This window comes from Panthera tigris, chromosome D4 (assembly GCF_018350195.1).
Source record: "Panthera tigris isolate Pti1 chromosome D4, P.tigris_Pti1_mat1.1, whole genome shotgun sequence".
In the NCBI taxonomy this organism is placed as follows: Eukaryota; Metazoa; Chordata; class Mammalia; order Carnivora; family Felidae; genus Panthera; species Panthera tigris.
The window spans coordinates 6,511,325-6,532,651 of NC_056672.1; the positions used below are offsets into that span (position 1 = coordinate 6,511,325).

Consider the following 21,327-nt stretch of genomic DNA (forward strand, 5'->3'; position numbering starts at 1 on the left):
CGGAGGAACACTCTGTTCCTTACTTGAGTAGCACAGCTGCTGGAGACTCACTGATGTGGCAGACAGGGCAGGACAAACTCATAATCACCAATTTCAAACATGCTTGCAGCATTACCACCAGTTTTACAACACTTCTCTGGTTCAACACATTCTCCGAAGTTCTACAGCTACGTCCACCCTCTGAAATTTCCCCAAACCGCCTACCTTTCTTCTGCCTGAACCCTCAGCTGAATTCCTCCTTACTTTCATCAAGCGACTTCACCTCTCTCCTAGAGGTAAAAAAGCTTCTTTAAGCAGAGCCCCCTCAATATCCGGCTAGCAAACCTACAAACATGTGCACTCATTCCCTCCTCCTTCGCACCTGCTACAATAAATGATGTAAAGCCCCTTCTTTGATTTGTATTTACCTGGAGCCTCTCTCTTCCTCTCTATACATCCACCCTCTGGGATGTTTTACCCTCTTGATCCTCTTCAATCCACAAAATACCAATGTTGGCCCCACCTTAAACGTAAAATCTCTTTATCCCACATGTCCCTCCAGCTACGGCCTATCTGGGCTGTTTTTTAGAGTTTATACAGCCATTTCCACTTACTCTTCAATTCACTCCAGTCTAACTTCTGATCCATCATTTCACAGAATATGCTTTTGCTAAAATCAAGAAAAACTTCCAAGTTGCTAAAATCAAATTCCCACATTCGTCTTATTTGTTATTTTTCAGTAGCATCCTCCCGCACTGTTAAGGAGCAGCACCTCTCCTTAAACTCTCTCCCCTTAGTTTTCCTGATTTTATTCCTGTCTCGTGGGATACTCCTCAATCTTCTTCACAGGTTCATTCCCCTTTGCCTGGTGACTAAATGTTAAAGTTCCTCAAGACTTTATTATGGGCCCTCTTCTCTTATTTATACTCTCTTTCTCTCTAGATTCTCTATATCCAAATGACTCTGATATGTGTCTGCAGCACTGACCTCTAAACTCCATATCCGTATCTTCCAAATACAAGTCAATCTACACATTTAATTTCAATGTCCCCAAAGCTGCTTAAACGATGTGTCAAACCAAACTCCTGAGTCCTGCTAATGCCCCTAAAAGATCCTCTTACAGCGTTTCCTACCTAAGTAAACAGCACCAGTAGGCATCCTTGGTGCCACATTCTCCTTCAATCCCCATTATTCCATTCATCACCACATTCCCCTGATTTACCTTCTAAATATTTCTCTTAGTTGCCCATTTTTCTCATTACCAACTCATTACGAACAGCACCGCCTGGAGGAAATACTGTAATAGCCTTACTCTCTGGGCGACCAGCATTTTCATTTACTCTTTCCACTGTCTGATTTGTTTTCTACACTGGAGTCATCGGGATCTTTTAAAAATACAAATTTAATCATTCCACCCTTGCTTAATCCTCTTGCATATTTTCCGAGTGTTATTAACCTTGTCAACATAGCTCTAAGGTCCTAGGTTCTGGTCTAGCCCCTGCTTCACCTCCTGCTAATAACTCTTTGGGTTCTAGTCATACTGATTCTCTTTACTCTTCCTATGCTCCCTTCTGCTACAAGGCCTTTTCCACGAGTCTCCACACAATCCATCACTCCCCACTCTGCCCATTAAATTCTACTCTTTTTTCAGATTTTAAAAGCCACACTCTGAGGGCGCCTGGGTGGCTCAGTCAGTTGAGTGTCCGCCTTCAGCTGGGGTCATGCTCTCACAGCTTGTGAGTTGGAGCCCCATGTCAGGCTCTGTGCTGACAGCTCAGAGTCTGGAGCCTGCTTCGGATTCTGTTTGTCCCTCTCTCTCTGCTCCTAACCCACTCACATTCTGTCTCTGTCTCTCTCAAAAATAAATAAACATTAAAAAAAAAAGTCACACTCCATTTCTTTTCATAACAATTAATTATATATAAATAAGCAAATATATAAAATTTAATAAAAGTCTGGATAGCATAGAGGAGAGCCTCAGGAAGTACAGAATAAACACTGAAAAGATTTAAAAATAGAATCAGAATACAAAATGATTCTCACTTTATCTACTTCAGTCAAAAACATTAGTTACCAGGAGACTTACTAAATTTGGAATGCGATTTACATAAACATTTCACAAAAATGCAAAATACACAGCCATCAATGACTACTTTTTAATAAGGCTTTTGAAAACGTATTTGGATATAAAAAGAGGAGTTTAAAATAACACATACAACAAGGCTTTCTACTTTGATGCCTGGCATAAAGGACCCGGCATACATCCTGTGGGAGGGAATAGCATAGGAATGTGTGATTCCTCAACATGATGAATCCACTTCAGCGTCATACTATCAGAACTAGCTAGATTTGTTAGAAACATTAAATTTTTTTCAAGAGACTTAAAGCTATTAACTCTTGAAGCATAAAAACATTTTTCCCCATGCTTTTCTTATATTGAGTTTTTAGAGAATTCTAAACTTGAGGTTCCTAAAGGCTCTGAAATTGAGCCTTGGCTTAGAAACGATACTATTTTTTGTACTATGAAATAAAATCTGCATCTTATTATTATAGTTGGAGTAGGATTAGAAACTTTATTATTCACTTAGTTTTTTAGGAAAGGGAGTCCAGTGAGATGAGCTGAGTAGCTCAAGTTGCTATGTAAGTGGCCTTGATCCTGGCCTGATATTTACAAACTCAGCAGTCTCCTTTCAACTCTTTGCATTCTCGAGTTCTTTTCTTCCCACCCTTTAGAAACTTAGATTTTAAAGAGCAGATAAAGAATGAAAATACAAAAATCTTATGCATTTCCCTCACTTTCTACACTCTAACACCTAAGCCATCATGTCCAATTAGGAGTTGGCATACAAAACAGCATCTAACACACACACGCACAAAGAGCTGCACACACACGTACAGGTGTACACGCACACCCAGAGGCATGTGCTCACAGACAGGGACACATCTAACACACGGGTACAGACAAAGAGATGCACCTTACATGCGTTTTTTTTAAGTCTGGGAGGGAATATATATTTTATTACACTAATCAGAGATCCATATCCTAGTGGATATTTCTGAGAACAAAACAGTTTATTCCATTCTGTCAGCAACTTATCATTTATCTATTCTCCCACCAATCTTGAATAGTTTAACACTGAGTAGAGTTTCCTGATTATTTCTCAGAAATAAGCACTAAATAGGAATTCAGAAAACATCAGTTGAGTTAAACTATATTAAAAAGGCAAGCAATATAGGAATGATTTGCTTCAGGACAGGCAGATAGTATTTATCTAATATTAACATGTCATGACATAAGAAACAAAAGAAAAATAAATTAGACTACTTCAAAATTTAAACTTTTGTATTGGAAATGACGCTTTCAAGAAAGTGAAAAAATGATCCAAAGAATAGGGAATATATCTGCAAATCATACATATACTAACTTTCATCTGGAAACTTGTAACCAGAATTATGTAAAGAACTCTTACAACTCAATAATAAAAAAAATACTGAGTTGTACATTTATTTATTTTTAAATATTTATTTATATTGAGAGAGAGAGAAAGAGCATGCAGGAGAAGGCAGAGACAGAATCCGACATGAGGCTCAATCTCACGAATCATGAGATAGTGACCTGAGCCAAAACCAAGAGTCAGATACTTAACCGACTGAGCCACCCAGGTGCCCCTTGAACTGTACATTTTAAATAGGTGAACTTTATGGTTAAGGCCTAACAGTCATCTGAAAACAAAACAAGAATACTTAAAAACAAAGAGGAAACACATTAATTAATACTCTTGGTTTTGACCTGAGCCAAAACCAAGAGTCAGATGCTTAACCGACTGAGCCAGCCAGGTGCCCCTTGAACTGTACATTTTAAATAGGTGAACTTTATGGTTAAGGCTTTACAGTCATCTGAAAACAAAACAAGAATACTTAAAAACAAAGAGGAAAACACATTAATTAATACCCTGCAAATTGGGTACGTAACTGTTTTTAAGTTACTCCGTAAAGGAGCGACCAAAACTAGTTACTGAGAGAAGGACTTGAGAAATAAAGGGAGTTTTAACCAGATTCATAACACCCTCAAACTTTTCATCCTAAGTATGCAATATGTAAAACATAGATTTAGTCTTGAAATTAAAGAAAAACTCAAAGAACTGTTATAATAATATGTACCTTTAAAAGGAGTAGAAATTTTACAGCCATTAAAGCTGCGCTGGGCTGTAGGAGCAGTATTTCAACAAATCCTACTAGGCATGACTGTCAAAATTCAACATGCAAACGAGTAATTTGGAGAATGTGGAATGTGGATCACTTATAAAAGAATCTGCTGGATCAGTTATAAGATGAGTAAGATCTAAGGATCGAATGTAAAACACGGTGACTCTAAATGATAACACTATTGTAGAACTGAAATTTGCTAAGAGCGCTTAAACATTCTCACCAAAAAAACAAAAACAAAAACAAAAACGTAAATAAAAAAGATAATCATATGAGGTGATGGATGTGATAATAAACTAGATGGGGGGAATCCTTTCACAACGTATACATATATCAAACCACCATGATGTACACACACTTTCAATCATCTTACAATTTTATAAGTTAATGAAACTTCAATAAAGCTAATATTTTTAAGAGAATCCCCTGGAGAACAGGTGAAGACTGATATTTGTGGACTTCACTTCAGATTTACGGAATCTAAATTCTTGGGTAGCACTTGGGGCGCCTGGGTGGCTCAGTCAGTTAAGCATCCAACTTCGGCTCAGGTCATGATCTCATGGTTGGTGGGTTTGAGCCCCGCGTCAGGCTCTGTGCTGACAGCTCAGAGCCCGGAGCCTGCTTCGGATTCTGTGTCTCCCTCGCTCTCTGCCCCTCCCCCACTCATGCTCTCTTTCTCTCTGTCTCAAAAATAAATAAACATAAAAAAAATTCTTGGGTAGCACTCAAAGATCTTCAAGTTCAACAAGCACCTCAGGTGATACTAATTCAAGCAAAATACGGGTCAATATGTGAGAAATACTGCTTCAGAATTATGTACACACACAATCTGAGGATCTGCTATCAGAAATTATGCCTCCAGGTGTTCTTTTCATCCTTCTGACTTTACTTAGCCTTTTCAAAATAAATGAATCAAATAATTAATAGGTATCAAACCCCTGTGATATTTTGTGTAGTACTCCAACTCTTTCCATAATTTTTTTAAATTCTAAGATAAATCAGTACTTGGGATGTAATGTACAATATGATGACTATAGTTAACACTGCTGTCTGGTATACAAGAAAGTTTTTAATGGAGTAGATGCTAAGAATTCTCATCATAAGGAAAAAAAAGTTCTTTTTCTGTCTCTTTATTTGGTACCTATACAAGATGATGGATATTAACTAAACTTACTGTGGTAACTGCTTCACAAATATATATAAGACAAATCATGATGCTCTACACCTTAAACTTATAAGTGCTATTTGCCAATTATGTCTCAATAAAACTAAAAGAAAAGCCGGAAAAAAGAATTTCTTTTATCTCACAAAGTATGTGTTGTACACAAGGAAGAACAGTTACCCATAGAAGTTTTAACTGTGATAAGATCAAAAAGTATCAACACACAGAAAATACAATTAACTACAGAAAAACTCCCAACTGTTCATATTGATGTATATGGATTTGCATAAGGAAACTACCTGATAGAGCTATAGATGTCCAATGGGGTTTGATCCTTCTCTTTGGCTAGTCTCATCATATCTAACACTGCCATTCCAAGACATTCTTCCTGCGTTTCATGAGTCACCGGTATTTTTATCCATCCATGTAAAAAATCATGCCGCCACTACAGGAAAAAAATTTAGAAGGAAATATACCTTAAATTTCACTATCACATTTTAATCTACTATCGTATTTTAACCTATAATTTCTAGAACATATGCATTTAAAAAGAACGTCACCTCCTTCCTTGATGTCCAATTATTTTGCCATAAAATTTTAGTAAAAGTTTTGTCAATGGAAACTGATTTAAACTGGGTTCCCCATTATACAGTACATATGATGTCAATCTATTTCACTGCTTATATCTTCCCAAGTTATATCCCCTACATAAAAATTACCCAAATTAAAAGACATTAATTAATTAAATATGTCCTGAGTTCCACATATGTTCAAAGCATTATACTAAGGACTGTGTGAGATACAAATAGAAGTCTCCCTCAAGGAGACTAAAATCTAGCAGGGAAGCTAAACACATAAAGTATTATAACACCAGATATCTACACTGAGTGCCACACAACACATGTTTCAAGGACTTGAAAAGAAGTTGAAATTATACCAGTTGAGGTAATCCGAGAAGGTTTCATGGAAAATTCAAAATTTCATGTAGCCTTAAAAGATGAAGAAATTTCTGATACACAAAACAGGGTGATAAAATAGAAGGAATGATACAAAAACAAAGCACAAGGCATATTCACAGGTACAAACAAGTTTGGTTGGGCAGACAACTTATGTAAGGGAATAGTGTGGACTAAACCTTGGAAAACGAAGTTGGAGTCAAACTGAAGGTACCCTTGAATGACTTGATCCTAACAAGCAGCAGACAACCATTTTTTTAAAGCATCAGTTTCTCACAGCACCTTTTCTTAAAGCATCATGCCTCTTCCATTGGTAGCCATACCAACGATAATAAAAAAGTGCTCTAAGGAAATAATGTGTATTCAAGGAGACTCTGTAAAAGGTACAAATATGAGATAACAAGGACCTGATGTAGGGAACAGAAGACACTAAAAGAGTTTGAAAAAAAATGGTAACGTTATCATGATATAAAAAATGAAGAAAAAGAAAAAACAAAAATTTCAAGATTTTGGTCTAGATGATTTAGGAATATGGAAATCAGACTGAACACGTAATGGGAGAAAAGAACAGCAAAACATAAAAAGCACCAATATTCTAAAAAGTAATAGCAATTTTCTTGATAAGAAAGGTAAGAATTACAATATTAGCTGAAATACCAATGTTTAACCAAGGTTTTAAAGAAACAATATGGAGGGAATATACATTTTTTGCTGAGTATCTATGAATTCATTAAAGGTTGTCACAGGGCAGCAATTTATTTATTTACTGAGGTGCTATAAGACAATCCTCAGAAGAAAATGAATTTAAAAGGGACACCTGGGGCGCCTGGGTAGCTCAGTGGGTTAAGCGTCCGACTTCGGCTCAGGTCATGATCTCGCGGTCCGTGAGTTCGAGCCCCACGTCGGGCTCTGTGCTGACAGCTCAGAGCCTGGAGCCTGTTTCAGATTCTGTGTCTCCCTCTCTCTCTGACCCTCCCCTGTTCATACTCTGTCTCTCCCTGTCTCAAAAATAAATAAACGTTAAAAAAAAAAAATGTAATAAAAATAAAAAAAATAAAAGGGACATCTGATTTTTGGCTTTTATTGGCTTACCTTTCCCAAATCTATCTTTCTATAGTAATATCTTATGTACTTTATACTTTAGTGGCTGAACTTTTTTTAGTTATTTAAAAATCTCAACATATCTTATACTTTGATGATGGCACCAGTCAAATCTGCTTTATTTAGTCTATAATATGCATATAATCTCACCTGGTATCAATATGAGCTGGATAAGTTAATTACTACCTTATGTATTTTCTGGGCACAGATTTAGAGAAATAGAAACATGAATAGAAAATTACATGTGGTATTTATTATCTAGATACAACTTAGGATTCTATTGTGAAATTATTTTGCTGTGCTAGGTAAGAAAATTCTTCCTAGGAAGACAAAATTAGAAATCATCCACAATTTTTCTTGATCATAAGTATGAGATATCACAGTATTAATACTACGGTAAAGCAGCTGAATAAACAGTTTAGGAAAATCGTCTTCTTAATGGGATTTAAATTAGCATGCCACCAAAATAAAAACCAGTTCTGCAGCACAGGTGACATAATCATAAAAGAACATAAAGTCATAACCTCATAGTATCTATTCTCAAAAGCCTATCTCTCTTTTTAATGGCTACTGAAACAAAGGTTTTAAAAGCTACTGAAGCTATCTAAAAGCTGGGTGGTGGTCAAATTATTTTTGACAAGAGCACCAAGATCATTCGATGGAGAAAGAAACAGTTTTTTCAACAAATGGTGCTGGAAAAACTAGATATCCACATGCAAAAGAATGAAATTTGGCCTTTACCTTACACCATCAATAACAGTTAACTCAAAATGAATCAACGATCTAAACACAAGCACGTAAGAGCTAAAACAATAAAATACTGCAAGAGAATATAGGGGGAAAGCTTCATGATACTGATTTGGTAATGATTTCTTGGACATGATACCAGAAGCACAGGTAAATACAAGAAAAAAAAATCAGATTATATCAAAATTTAAAACTTTTGGGCATCACAAGACACATCAACAGGTGTGAAAGGCAATAGACAGAATGGGAGAAAAGATTTACAAATCATATGGCAGATCGGGGGTTAGTACCCAGAATACATAAAGAACACTTACAGCTTGACAACAACCTGATTAAAAAATGGGCAAAGGACACAAATAGTAATGTACCCAAAGAAGATGTACAAACCTCCAAAAAGCTTAAGAAAAATGCTCAACATCACTAATCATTAGGGAAATGCAAATCAAAACCACAGTGAGATATCACTTCACATCCATCAGAATGGCTATTATCAAAAAACCAGAAAGTAAGTGCTAGTGAGGATGTGGAGAAACGAATCCTTGGGCAGTGCTGGTGGAATGTGCAGCTGCCATAGAACACAGGGTAGCAGTTCCTCAAAAAAATAAAAAATAGATTTACCATGTAATCTAATAATTCTACTTCTGGATACATATCCAAAGGAATTGAAAGCAGGATCTCAAAGAGATATTTGTACACCTATGTTCACAGCAGTGTTATTCATAAGAGCCAAAAGGTGGAAGCAACCCAAATATTAACAGATAAATGGATAAACAAAATGTGGTCTATACGATGGAATATTAGCCACCCTTAAAAAGGGAGGAAATTCTGACATGCTATGACATGGATGACCTTGAAGGCATTATGTTATGACAAGTCAGTTGTAAGAGAGGAAATGCTGTATAATACCACTTACACGAGGCACCCAGAAGAGGCAAACCCAGAGACAGAGAGCAAAATAGCTGCCAGGGGCCAGAAGAGCATGAGGCATTAAACAAGAGACCTTGTTTAACAGGTATGAAGTTTCAGTCCAGGAAGATGAAAATGTTCTAAAATGAATGGTGGTAATGGTTGCACAATAATGTGAATGTACTTTAATGCCACTAATGTGTCCATGTAAAAATGGTAACTTTTACTAAATATATTTTACTAGAATTCAGAGAAAGTTTCTTATTCTCATAACCCAAAAGAGAAATATCTTCCAGTTTGTTGCTCACAAACTGAACCAGCTTTCTTAGATATCTTAGAAATATGAGCCGTGAGCAAATGCACCCCAATGTTTATAGCAGCACTATTGATAATAGCCAAATTATGGAGAAAGCCCAAATGTCCACTGACTGACGAATGGATGAAAAACATGTGATACATATATACGTATACATACATACACACACAATGGAATATTACTTGGCGATCGAAAAGGATGAAATCTTGTCATTTGCAATAACGTGGATGGAACTAGAGTGTATTATGCTAAGCGAAATAAGTCAGAAAAAGATACACAATTTCACTCATATGTGGAATTTAAGAAATAAAACAGATGAACTTAAGGGAAGGAAAGGGAAGGGAAGGAAAAACAAGATAAAAAGAGAGGAAGGCAAACCATAAGAGACTCTTAAACACAGAGAACAAACAGGGCTGCTGGAGGGATGTTGGGTAGGGGTGTGGGCTAAATGGGTGATGGGCATTAAGGAGGGCACTTGTTGGGATGAGCACTGGGTGTTAATGTCAGTGATGAATCACTGGGTTGTACTCCTGAATCCAAGACTACACTATATATTAACTAACTTGGATTTAAAAAAAAAAAAGAAAGAAAGAAAAGAAATGTAAGCCATGAGGATCTGTGTAGCTATTTCCTATGATATTTGCAAATCGGATTCAGAACTCCTTACTCTGACATTTTGGGAATAAGAAGAGCATATCTTTACTCAAAAGCACTAATAAATTTTTTCTTTAGTTTCTACTCCTCAGTCTTATGGCACATAAAAACAGAAGTTATTTAATGACATAACATTTCAATTATTGTTTAAATTAAGGTAACAATAAGAAAACATTATAAAATGTTCAAATACACTACAAAAATTTAATACAGCAGTATTAATGAACAAATAACTAAAACACAGCTCTTAGATCAAGTATTAACATCTAGCCATCCTCTTATGAGGAGCTAAACACACTAATTGTTAACTCACTTTTATATAGTTTCCTACTTTTCTTTACATTTTATTACTCACTATTTAAGTCTGAAATTGTTCAGGAATAAAAAAAATTTTTTTTCTCTAAATTAATTTCGCTGTCTTATATTCCAGACACTTATATCTACGTGAATCATGTGCTATAACTCAATCTGAACTTTGTGAAATCCTTAAAATGTCACAAAGCATTAAAAAAATAAAATAAATAAAAAGAGCTAATTAAGGGAACCTTTATAAAATAGATTTTATTATTTATAAGTTATAAATAATAAATTAAAAATTAGTGATAAAAAGATTAAAAACTAGTGATAAAAAGAGTCAATTTTGTTACCTTTCTGTACCTGCTAGGCAAGACAGAACATCAATTTTCCCATAGATGAAGATTTTCCTGATGAAGAGCTACAGAACACAGCAAGATTCTTACCATTTAACACATATACAAGTAAGATAATATAATTATACCTGAGCAAAAAGGTAAGACATGACAAAGTCATCAAGAAGAGGAGCTTCAGCACCTCGAGACACTCCATGCCGATAGGTTCTGTTGCTGCCATTACAATACCAGTAAGGAAAGTAAAATCTACAAGACAAAACATTCAGTCAGCCTCCAAACAGTTCAAATATAAACATACTATGTACATATAACCACTTCCAACATACTGAAAGGTATTATCCCGTAATCAGAAAACACAGCTAACAGTGTTAAATACAAGGTAGGGACAAAAAAAAATCTGGGTAAGACCATGATAATAGTATAGACAGAAGATACAAGAAACATAAGTGTAAAATCAATATGCTTTTTGCCTTTTTTTTAAAGTTTATTTATGTATGTATGTACGTATTTATTTAGAGGGAGACAGCGTGTGTGTGTTAGGGGGAGAGGAGCAAAGAGAGAGGGAGAGAGAATCCCAAGCAGGGTCCCACAAACTGTGAGATCACGACCTGAGCCAAAATCAAGAGTCGGACACTTAACCGACTGAGCCACCCAGGTTCCCGTGAGCTGCCTGCTTCTATGCACAGAATGCAAAATCAAGAGGAAACAGAAAAATGTAGAAACAAAATATTAACAAAAAATTATTTTAATATTAATCCAGTGATATCGGTAGAGGAATCTGAAAATGCTAACTGGTATGAAAACAATGGCTTCCTCTTTTAGGAAATGGAGGTTAATCACCACAGGATACCACTTCACACCCGTCAGAATGGCTAGTATCAAAAAGACAAGACGTAACAAGTGCTGGCGAAGATGTGGAGAAAAGAGACCCTCCGGGCACCGTTGGAAGCACTGTAAGTTGGTGCGGCCATGACGACAAACAGTATGCAGGTTCTCAAAATACTAAAAATAGAAACGCCATGCAACCCAGTAATTCCACTACTGGGTATTTACCTAAAGAAAATGAAAACACTAATTTGAAATGGGACAGGCACCCCTATGCTTACTGCATTATAATTTACAAGAGCCAAGATATGGAAGCAGCCCAAGTGTCCATCAACAGATGAACAGATGAAGTGTGGAATACACACATTATGGACCATTACTCGGCAATAAAAAAGAATGCAATGTCGCCAATGACAACATAGGTAGACCTAAAAGGTATTATGCTAAGTGAAAGAAGTCATACAGAAAAAGACTAATACCATATTCCACTTATATGTGCCAACTAAAAAGTGAAACAAATGAACTAAAACATAAAAAAGAAACAGACTATAGAGAAAAAAACGGGCATTTGTTTCGGGGAGTGGAACACAGGTGAAATAGGTCAAGAGGATTAAGAGCTACAAACTTCCAGTGCCAAAATAAAGAAGTCATGGGGATGAAAAGTACAGCATATGGAATATAGTCACTAATACTATAATAACTATGGTGACAGATGACAAGTAGGCTTGCCATGGTGAGCATTTCATAATGTACGGAATTGTCAAATCACTTGGTTGTATACCTGAAACCAAGAGTATGTCAACAACACTTCAGTACAAATGAATGAATCAATGAAACAAGCTAAAAACTTGTCCTTCAAAGAAACAAAACATAACCTCTATTGCTCCATTTACACCTTTACTGAGATATAATTCACGTACCTTAAAGTTTACCCATTTAAATCATACAATTCAACATGTTTTTTAGTATGTTTGAAACATTGTACAAACATCCCACAATCTAATTTTAGAACATCTTCATCCCCCCTAAAAGAAACTCCATACCTACCAACAGCCATACCCAAATCATTCCAACTACTCTCCACCTCTAAGTGACCACTAGTCTATCTCTATAAATTTGCCTGTTTTGAACATTTTATATAAATGGAATCATATAATATGTGGCCTTTTCTACCTCCTTTCATAAGCATAATATTTTCAAGGACTATCTACATTATAGCAAACATTAGTATTTCATTCCCTTTTTAATGCCCAGTTAATATTTGATCGTATGGATAAACCACATTTTGCTTCTTCATTCATCACACGATGGACATATGGATTGTTTCCATCTTTTTGGTATTGTGGATAAGGCTGCTAGGAACAGTATGTACAAGCGTAAGGGCGTGTGTGTTTTCTACATCCATCTTTTTGAAGAACAAACTGTTAAAGTGGCTGCACCAGTTTACATCTCCAACAGCAACATATAAGTGTCCCAATAGTTCAGATCCTTGACAACACGTGGAGAGTTTCGCTAAGTTAGTCTTTGGTATTGCTGACTTGGCGTCCATTTTGTTTAACCAAGAGGCCTGCAGTGACCTTAAACTGACACTAGCCCCTTCATGCAAGTGCACGCCCTACACAACAGCCCACTGAGTCACAAGCAAATGTGAGTTTCTGATAAAACTTCCCCAACACCTTTGTGATCAACAATCTCCCCTGTGTTCCAGCACCTAACCCTTAAAAGCCCCTTCAATAAGACTCCCATGTAGCTTACCAAAGACCAGCTCTTTCTACTTGAATCGACCAAATTGGGCCTTAGGCAAGGAACCCCAAAGCACTCTACCCACAGACCCTAGGGAAGCCGTGTGCCCTGGGTCCTATGTCTCTCTCTGTACCCTGCCTTGATCTCTCCATGTGGCCCCTCAAGGCATGCTGGATACCTCCAGAACCTTTGAGTAATAAACTTTTCTATTTCAATTTCTCTTGTGCTGTTTTTGAAGCATGGCTCACCATCCAACACCCCGTGCCCTATTTCATGAGTAATAATTAGGCAAATTCATAACAACTTGTTATTGTCCATCTTTTATATCTTTGTCATCCTAACGGGTGAACTGGTGTCCTGCTGTGTTTCTGATTTACATTTCTCTAAAGACTAATGATGTTGAGCATCCCTTCATGTGCTTACTGGCTATTTGTATGTCTTATTTAGAAAAATGTCTATTCAAATCCTTTGTTCATATTTTCGCTGAGTTATATGTCACTGTACTATTGAACCGTTAAGAATTCTTTATGTATTCCAGGGGTGCCTGGGTGGCTCAGTTGGTTAAGCATCTGACTCTTGATTTCTGTTCAGGATACGATCTCATAGTTCATGGGATAGAGCCACAAGTTGGGCTCCATTCTCTCAGTGGAGAATTCTTTATGTATTCCAGATGTAAGACCTTGATAAGATATATGAGTTACAAGCATTTTCTTCCATTCTGTGGGCTGTCTTTTCACATTCTTTTTTCTTTTAAAGCTTACTTATTTATTTTTGAGAGAGAAAGAGAGAGCATGCATGTGAACAGGAGAGGGACAGAGAGAGAGGGAGAGAGAGAATCCCAAGCAGGTTCCACGGTGTCAGCACAGAGCCCAAAACAGGGCTTGATCTCACAAACCATGAGATCATGACCTGAGCCAATCAAGAATCAGATGCTCAACTGACTGAACAAACCAGGCACCCTTGTCTTTTCATTCCTGACAGCAACCTTTGATGCACAAACATACATTTTGATGAATCCCAATTAACGTACTTTTCTTTTGTCACTTGGGCTTTTGGTGCCATACTGAAGAAACCAATGCGTACTCTAAGTACAGAAAGATTTACTCCTATATTGCCTTCTAAGAGTTTTATAGTTTTAGCTCTTAGATTTAAGTCTTTGATTCATTTTAAGTTAATTTTTGGGGGGCACCTGGGTGCTTCAGTTGGTTGAGTGTCCAACTCTTGACTTCAGCTCAGATCATGATCTCACCATTCATGAGATCAACCCCTGCGCTGGATTCTGTGCTGACAGTGCAGAACCTGCTTGGGATTCTGTCTCCCTCTCTCTCTGCAAATAAATAAACACTCCCCCTCTCAAAATAAACAAACATTTTTTAAAAAGGCATTTTGGGGTACCTGGGTGGGTCAGTCAGTTAAGCATCTGACTTCAGCTCAGGTCATGATCTCACAGTTCGCAGGTTCAAGCCCCGCATTGGGCTCTGTGCTGACAGCTTGGAGCCTGGAGCCTGCTTCTGATTCTGTCTATGTCTCTCTTTCTATCTGCCCCTCCCCTGCTCATGCTCTCTCTCTGTCTCTCAAAAATAAATAAATAATAATATTCAAAAATAAACATTAAAAAAATTGATAAGGGAAAAAATTTGATAAGGGAAACAATTTTTAATTCTTGAGAAGAGATCAGCAAACTCTGGCCCATAGCCCCATTCTGGTCCACTGTGAGATTTTATAAATAAAGTTTTACTGGAACACAGTCATGCCCATTCATTTACTTCTTATTCATGGTTGCTTTCACACTTTAATAACAGAGCTGAAGAGTGAAAACAGAGATAGTATAGCTTCAAAGCCTAAAATATTTACTAATGGCCTTTTCAGAAAGACTGTAGACCTCTCCTCTACAAACATTCTCAAAGCAAAAGATACACTTACTAACTGCAGAAAGTACAGTCATTACAGGAAGTAATAAAAAAAAATACTCCCAATAAAATATTGGTATTTTGCCAATCTACGGAGCATGTTAACATGCTTCTTTTAAATAATACAACTTTGGGGGCACCTGAATGGCTCAGTTTGTTGAGCATCTGACTTCAGCTCAAGTCATGATCTTGCAGTTTTTGAGTTTGAGCCCTGCATCGGGCTTGCTGCTGTGAGCACAGAGCCCATTTCAGATCCTCTGTCTCCTCCTCTTTGTGCCTTGCCCCCACTCACGCTCTCTCAAAAATTAAAAAATTAAAAAAATAAATAAGTAAAAATAAAATAAATGATACAAATTTGTAAAGTCTTAAAACCTGCATAAAAGTCTTACTTTGGATAGATTTAACCCTAGGTACTTTGCATTTTTTGTTGCTATTAGTTGTTAACTTAAATGACCTCTTTTCTGTTTGTGGTGTACAGAAATAGTTGATTTCTTTTAATGTTTGTTTGTTTATTTATTTATTGAGAGAGAGAGAACGCACGCGCGCACAAGTGAGGAAGAGGGGCAGAATGAGGCGGGGGAGTGAATCTTACACAGGCTCCACGCCCAGTGTGGAGCCTGACATGGGACTTGATCCCATTAAAAATCAAGAGTCAGGAAGAAAAGAAAAAAAGAAAAAAACAATCAAGAGTGAGACATTTAACCAACTGAGCCACCCAACTGAGCCACCCAGGTGCTCCAGAAATAGTTGACTTTTAACATACTGATCATATAGATCTAGCATTCTGCTGAACATTTATTATTGATGCCTATAAATGTGTTTACATTTTCTATGTTAACAATCATAGCATCTCCAGATAATGACTCTTTGCTTCTTTGTTCTCAATTACTAAATATTTTGTGTATTTTTTTGTCTTAACTGTATTTGTTGAGAACTCCACTAAAATCCTAAATAGAACCAGTGGTGGTGGCTATTTTTGTTTTTTATCTTGTTTGTGATTTTAGAGACTGCTTCTGACCTCTTACCATTTGAGAATATTACTTGCTTCTTGCCTTTGGTAAATATCCTTTACCCTTTACCATGGTAAGGATATCTCTCTTGAATTTTAGTTTTTTAAGGCTTCCTTTTCTTTCCGTTTAAAAATCATGAATGAGTCCATGTGCATTTTTACTATGTAACACTGACTCTGCATGGAATGAATCTATTTCATAAGAGCCGCAGATCAAACGTATTTCTTTGTTTTATCATTTTGAGTGGAAAATTATTAAATAAATTAACTAATAATTTGCGGCTGCAAATAACACTGGCAAAATCATACCTCTACTTCACTTCAACTCTAAAAAAATTATATATTTTTTAAAGCTTACTTATTTATTTTTGAGAGAGAGAGAGCACAAGTGGGGAGGGCAGACAGAGAGGGAGAGAGACACAGAATCCAAAGCAGGCTTCAAGCTCTGAGCTATCAGCACAGAGTCCGACACGGGGCTCAAACTCATAAATCGTGGAAGTTGGACGCTTAACTGAACGAGCCACCCAGGTGCTCCACTAAAAAAAATTATTAAAAAGAGATGGGAGATTACATTTTGTTGCACAAAATATTGAATTTCCTAGGAAACCAACAATATTCCAAATTTTATTTGGATTTTATTCAGGATTTTATTAGTAAAGGCCATTCACATCCTTTTTAAAATTTAATTATAATACTAAATGGTAAAGTAGCATCCCACCAGAAAAGCTCGGAGGATTCTAGACAAAAAACATTTATAAACACTTCCCCTAGTCGAGAAAAAGTCTTAAATGAAGCTCTGGTCCCTGTTATTAAGTGCTCTGCAATTTAAAGATATGTCTGGGGGCGCCTCGGTTGCTCCGTCAGTTGAGCGTCTGACTCGAGATCGGCTCAGGTTGTGATCTCGCAGTCCTGAGATCCAGCCCCAGGCTGGGCTCCAGGCCAAGCGTGTGGCCTGCTTGGGATTCTCTCTCCCCCCTCTCTGTCCCTTCCCCCACTCATAATAGATAAACTCAGAAAAAATGTACGTATATGTTTGATAATTTCTCTCACTTTGCCCTTTAACCACTAAATGAGTCACTTTACTGTAGAAAGTACCTTATTCTGTAGAGTACGTTGTGCCTGGTTGATTCATCTACATGGAAGACATGGTTGGGCGGATACCAGGTCCTTTCGGTTTCACTCATTAAAGCAAACATACTATGATACACGGGCGTGATTCCTAGGAAAGAGGTAAGAAAAGAAATGATTACAGACAGCAGCAAGTGCATTTATAGAACATCTGCAATTTGTAACAGGATTGAAATAACAACTCTTATTCGGCACAAGTGCAGTAGCAATTGCCATCTTTTGGTTCAGCATGACTTACAACTCAATTCTTAATTTAATCTTTTTCCCTACATTTTAAAATATGATTGCTGGAACTCTTTCAAGCAGATTTTTAAAAACATTTTATCTAATTTTTTTTAGGTATCTTGCACAGAAAGGTGAATTCAAATCTGTGTGTGTTTTAATTGATAATGAGAGTATCAACTAAACTATTTGGAGATCATTGAATACTTTTAAGAGAACGGCACAACAGTTTTTTTTTAAATGTTAAATTTTACACAGTGCACCAGTAACTATACTTTCTGCACTTTTTACACTTACAAGGAAAATATTTTAATGTCATCTTAAACTGCAGGGGTATATGATTTTTTTTCAAAGATATTTTCGAAGGTACATTAACAAAGGTTTGAAGACTACTGAACTTTTTAAAAAGCATATGAAACAAAAAGCCACACAATTAAATAATGCACATTATCTCCCAGCACATATAGAACATTCACACATAGACACACACATACACATTCCAATTTTTTGGGGTCTAAGAACAAGTCTCCCAAAGTGCCAGAGAATAATCAACATGTTCTCTAACCACATTTCAGCTAAATCAGAAATGAATACTTAAAAAATTTTCTTTTAATTTTTTTAAATTCAAGTTAGTTAACATAATTAATCCTATATATTTGAAAACATAAGCCTCACAAAAACAAACGTTATTTTTATTCTAGTAATGTTTTGATCTTTTCCACTGTAGACAAGAATGACACCAACTCAACACACTGACAATAAAGATATAAAATTTTCATTTGAATTATCAACACAACTGTTTACTCATAGATATATAATAATTTCAGTAAGTTACATATAAAAACAGTATTGAGTAACAACTTTTAAACTGTATCCTTGTACTCTTTCTTGTATTTACACATACTTCTCAATATCCAGAGATTATAGGAGAAATTATAACAGAAATTAAATAGTATTTATAATGAACAATTAATAACATGTATTAAAAATCATGGAGTATAGCTAAAGTGATACTTAAGAGGAAAAATTATAGCTTTAACCTGATTATATCAGAAGATAACAAAGAATGATCTAAGTTATCTAACTCAATACATTAAAAAACAACAGAATAATCTAGAAGACAGTTGAAAATGTGATAGAGCAGAAGTTAACAGAAGATTCAATAAAGAGAATCAAGAAAATAAAAGCTGATTATTTGCAATAACTAACAAAATAAACAAGCCTTTGTCAAATCTGATCAAGAAAAAAAACCACAGATAAACACTAATGATTTTTCAAAAGTATAACTGACACACCTGGGTGGCTCAGTCAGTTAAGTGTTCGACTTTGGCTCAGATCATGATCTCACAGTTCATGAGTTTGAGCCCCATATAGGGCTCTGTGCTGAAAGCTCGGAGCCTGGAACCTGCTTCAGATTTTGTGTGTGTCTCTCTCTCTGCCCCTCCCCAACTCATGCTCATTCTCTCTCTATCTCTCTCTCTCTCTCTCTCTCAAAAATAAACATTAAAAAATTAATAAAAATGTTTTTAAAAGTATAATTATAGGTTATGGAGACAATAAGAGAATAAACAATGACAATAAATTTGAAAATGTAGACAGACAATTTTAAAGCCATATGTAATTTTAAAAAATGGATTCAAAAATAAAAAACTTCAGGGGTGCCTGGGTGGCTCAGTTGGTTGAGCGTCCAACTTCGACTCAGGTCATGATCTCACAGCTCATGAGTTCAAGCTCTGTGCTAACAACTCAGAGCCTGGAACCTGCTTCAGATTCTGTGTCTCCCTCTCTCTCCGTCCCTCCTCTGTTCATGCTCTGTCTCTCTCTCTCTCTCAAAAAAAAATAAACGTTAAAAAAAATTTTTTTTAAGAATTAAAAACTTCAAAAGAACTATAACCATTAAAGAAACTATCTACTTACAAAAATAAAGGAGAAGAAAGGAAAAGGAGGAAAGAGAAGAAATAAGAAGAAAGGAAAAACCACCATGAGGCCCAGATAAAATTTATATACTAGTTCAACCAAACAGGAAGGACAATTCCAACCTTCAGTATACTGTTACAGAGAACAGAAAAAGAGAGAACAGGGAAATTAACATACTTTGTGAGTTTACTTGGACCATGATACCAAAACCAGCCAGATATCATAATCAAATAGACTCACTTACCAAAATAGGTACAAAAATCCTAAATATTTAAAATTTTAGCAAGCCAAATCCTGCAATGATTCTTAAAAAATAAAAAAAAACCTAAGATAAAGTTCATTTATCCTAGAATAGCAGAGATGGCTAAATTGGAAAAATGTAATTCTTCATAACAATGAATCAGAGAAAAATCTGAAAATAGCAAAATGATATATTTGAAAAGCTGTGTGGTGACTACAGTGATATATATTTTTCTATGTGAAGTATTACTTTAAATATTTTATAACAAAAAATCAGAATTAAAAAAGCAAAATAAAAAAGTGAAAATGGCAAAAAAGTGGATATAAATTATTTACAATAGAGCAAATCCATGATTAATAATAATTAAAAATAATTAATAAACATGTGAGAGGATGGTAATACCTAGCGTTGAATAAAATGTGAGTTAAAATTATGTGATATCACTTTATATCCATTCAACTAGCGAAAACAAGAGGGATAACATCTAGGGCTGATGGGATGGTGGGGGACCATGTTACATAATTGCTAGAAATGTCATTTGGAACAGATTCTAAGTTGGCACAAAAACAGACGCTCTGATCAACGGAAAAGAACAGAACAGAAACCTCAGTCATTTTTAACTCTTTCCCTACACACCCAATCAAGTTATTTTTATTTTTATTTACTAAAAGCACTTAAATGTGCTTCTTCTTTTCCAAACCATTATCTAAGTGTGATTCGGTTCCATATCATTCTAGAGCAAGGACAGTCAACATTCCACTAATATTAACAGAGACTCTATTACATAATAAGCACAAAATGGGTACAGGAAATACAAAAAGGAAAAATAGTGCCTAACTTTAAGGATCTCACATTATAAGAGATGAACTCAGAGATGCCATTGGAGAACTATAATTCAAAAGGGTCAGTGCCATGATAGTAAAGACCACAAAAAAACAAATAAGTACAGGGGAGAAATGAAAAATATTCTTTGCTTGGCCAAATTTTATCAAGGCCCCTCTGAACCCTCCCAAACACGGCCCATACATGTTTTTCCTCGTAGAATCAAGTTTTAGCAAGAATCCTGCTAAGTCCATTTAGCAAACCACCTTAGATATCTAATCAAACTCCTCACCCCTATTATCCTGCGGGTGATATCTGATCACATTGACCTGCCTTTAGCAAGAATCATATTAGGCTGGTTCACTCAGAATCCCCCCAGCCTTGATGTCTACTCTTAGTAATTTTCCATTCACCAATGCCCTGTCAAACTTGTCCCTTGGCCACAAAACCCCACTTGTTCAGGCTGTATTCAGAGTCAAGCTCACTTCTATAATGGAGTATCTTCCCTATTACAGTAGTCTATCAAGTAAAATCCATTTTCATCACTTTAACTTCTATTCAGCTCTGATTTTAACAGAGGTAGGTCAGATGAAGTAAAGACTCCAGTGAAAGCTTCTGAAGAGGTAATGCATAAGCTGAAGAAAGCACATGAGGATCTAGCCATTCTATGTAATGGCAAGCCGAGCACACAAAATATCGCATAGGCATGGACGAGCGGCAGCAAATGCTCCTGAAGCTAAATTAGCTATGCAGAAAAGAGAGGTGCTATACAGCAGAGAGCTGCAGACAGGATGAGCAGATCACCTGGCTGGACCAAGACAGGTTTGCTCTGT

At 36.2% G+C, this 21,327-nt stretch overlaps 1 protein-coding gene across 7 annotated transcripts in view; it reads right to left on the minus strand.

Moving 5' to 3' along the window:
• JAK2 (Janus kinase 2) overlaps positions 1-21,327 on the minus strand; it is a 117,147-nt gene that overhangs the window by 44,217 nt on the left and 51,603 nt on the right. For 5 of the 7 annotated variants that reach the window (XM_042964830.1, XM_042964829.1, XM_042964831.1 and 2 more), the window contains 3 exons: positions 17,260-17,383; positions 10,806-10,923; positions 5,647-5,792 (listed from right to left, as the gene is read on the minus strand). In XM_042964830.1, the coding sequence (XP_042820764.1) occupies positions 5,647-5,792; positions 10,806-10,923; positions 17,260-17,383 (388 nt within the window). Of the gene's footprint in view, positions 1-5,646; positions 5,793-10,805; positions 10,924-17,259; positions 17,384-21,327 lie in introns of those variants that run through there. The other 2 variants (XM_042964834.1, XM_042964833.1) reach the window with 2 other exon arrangements.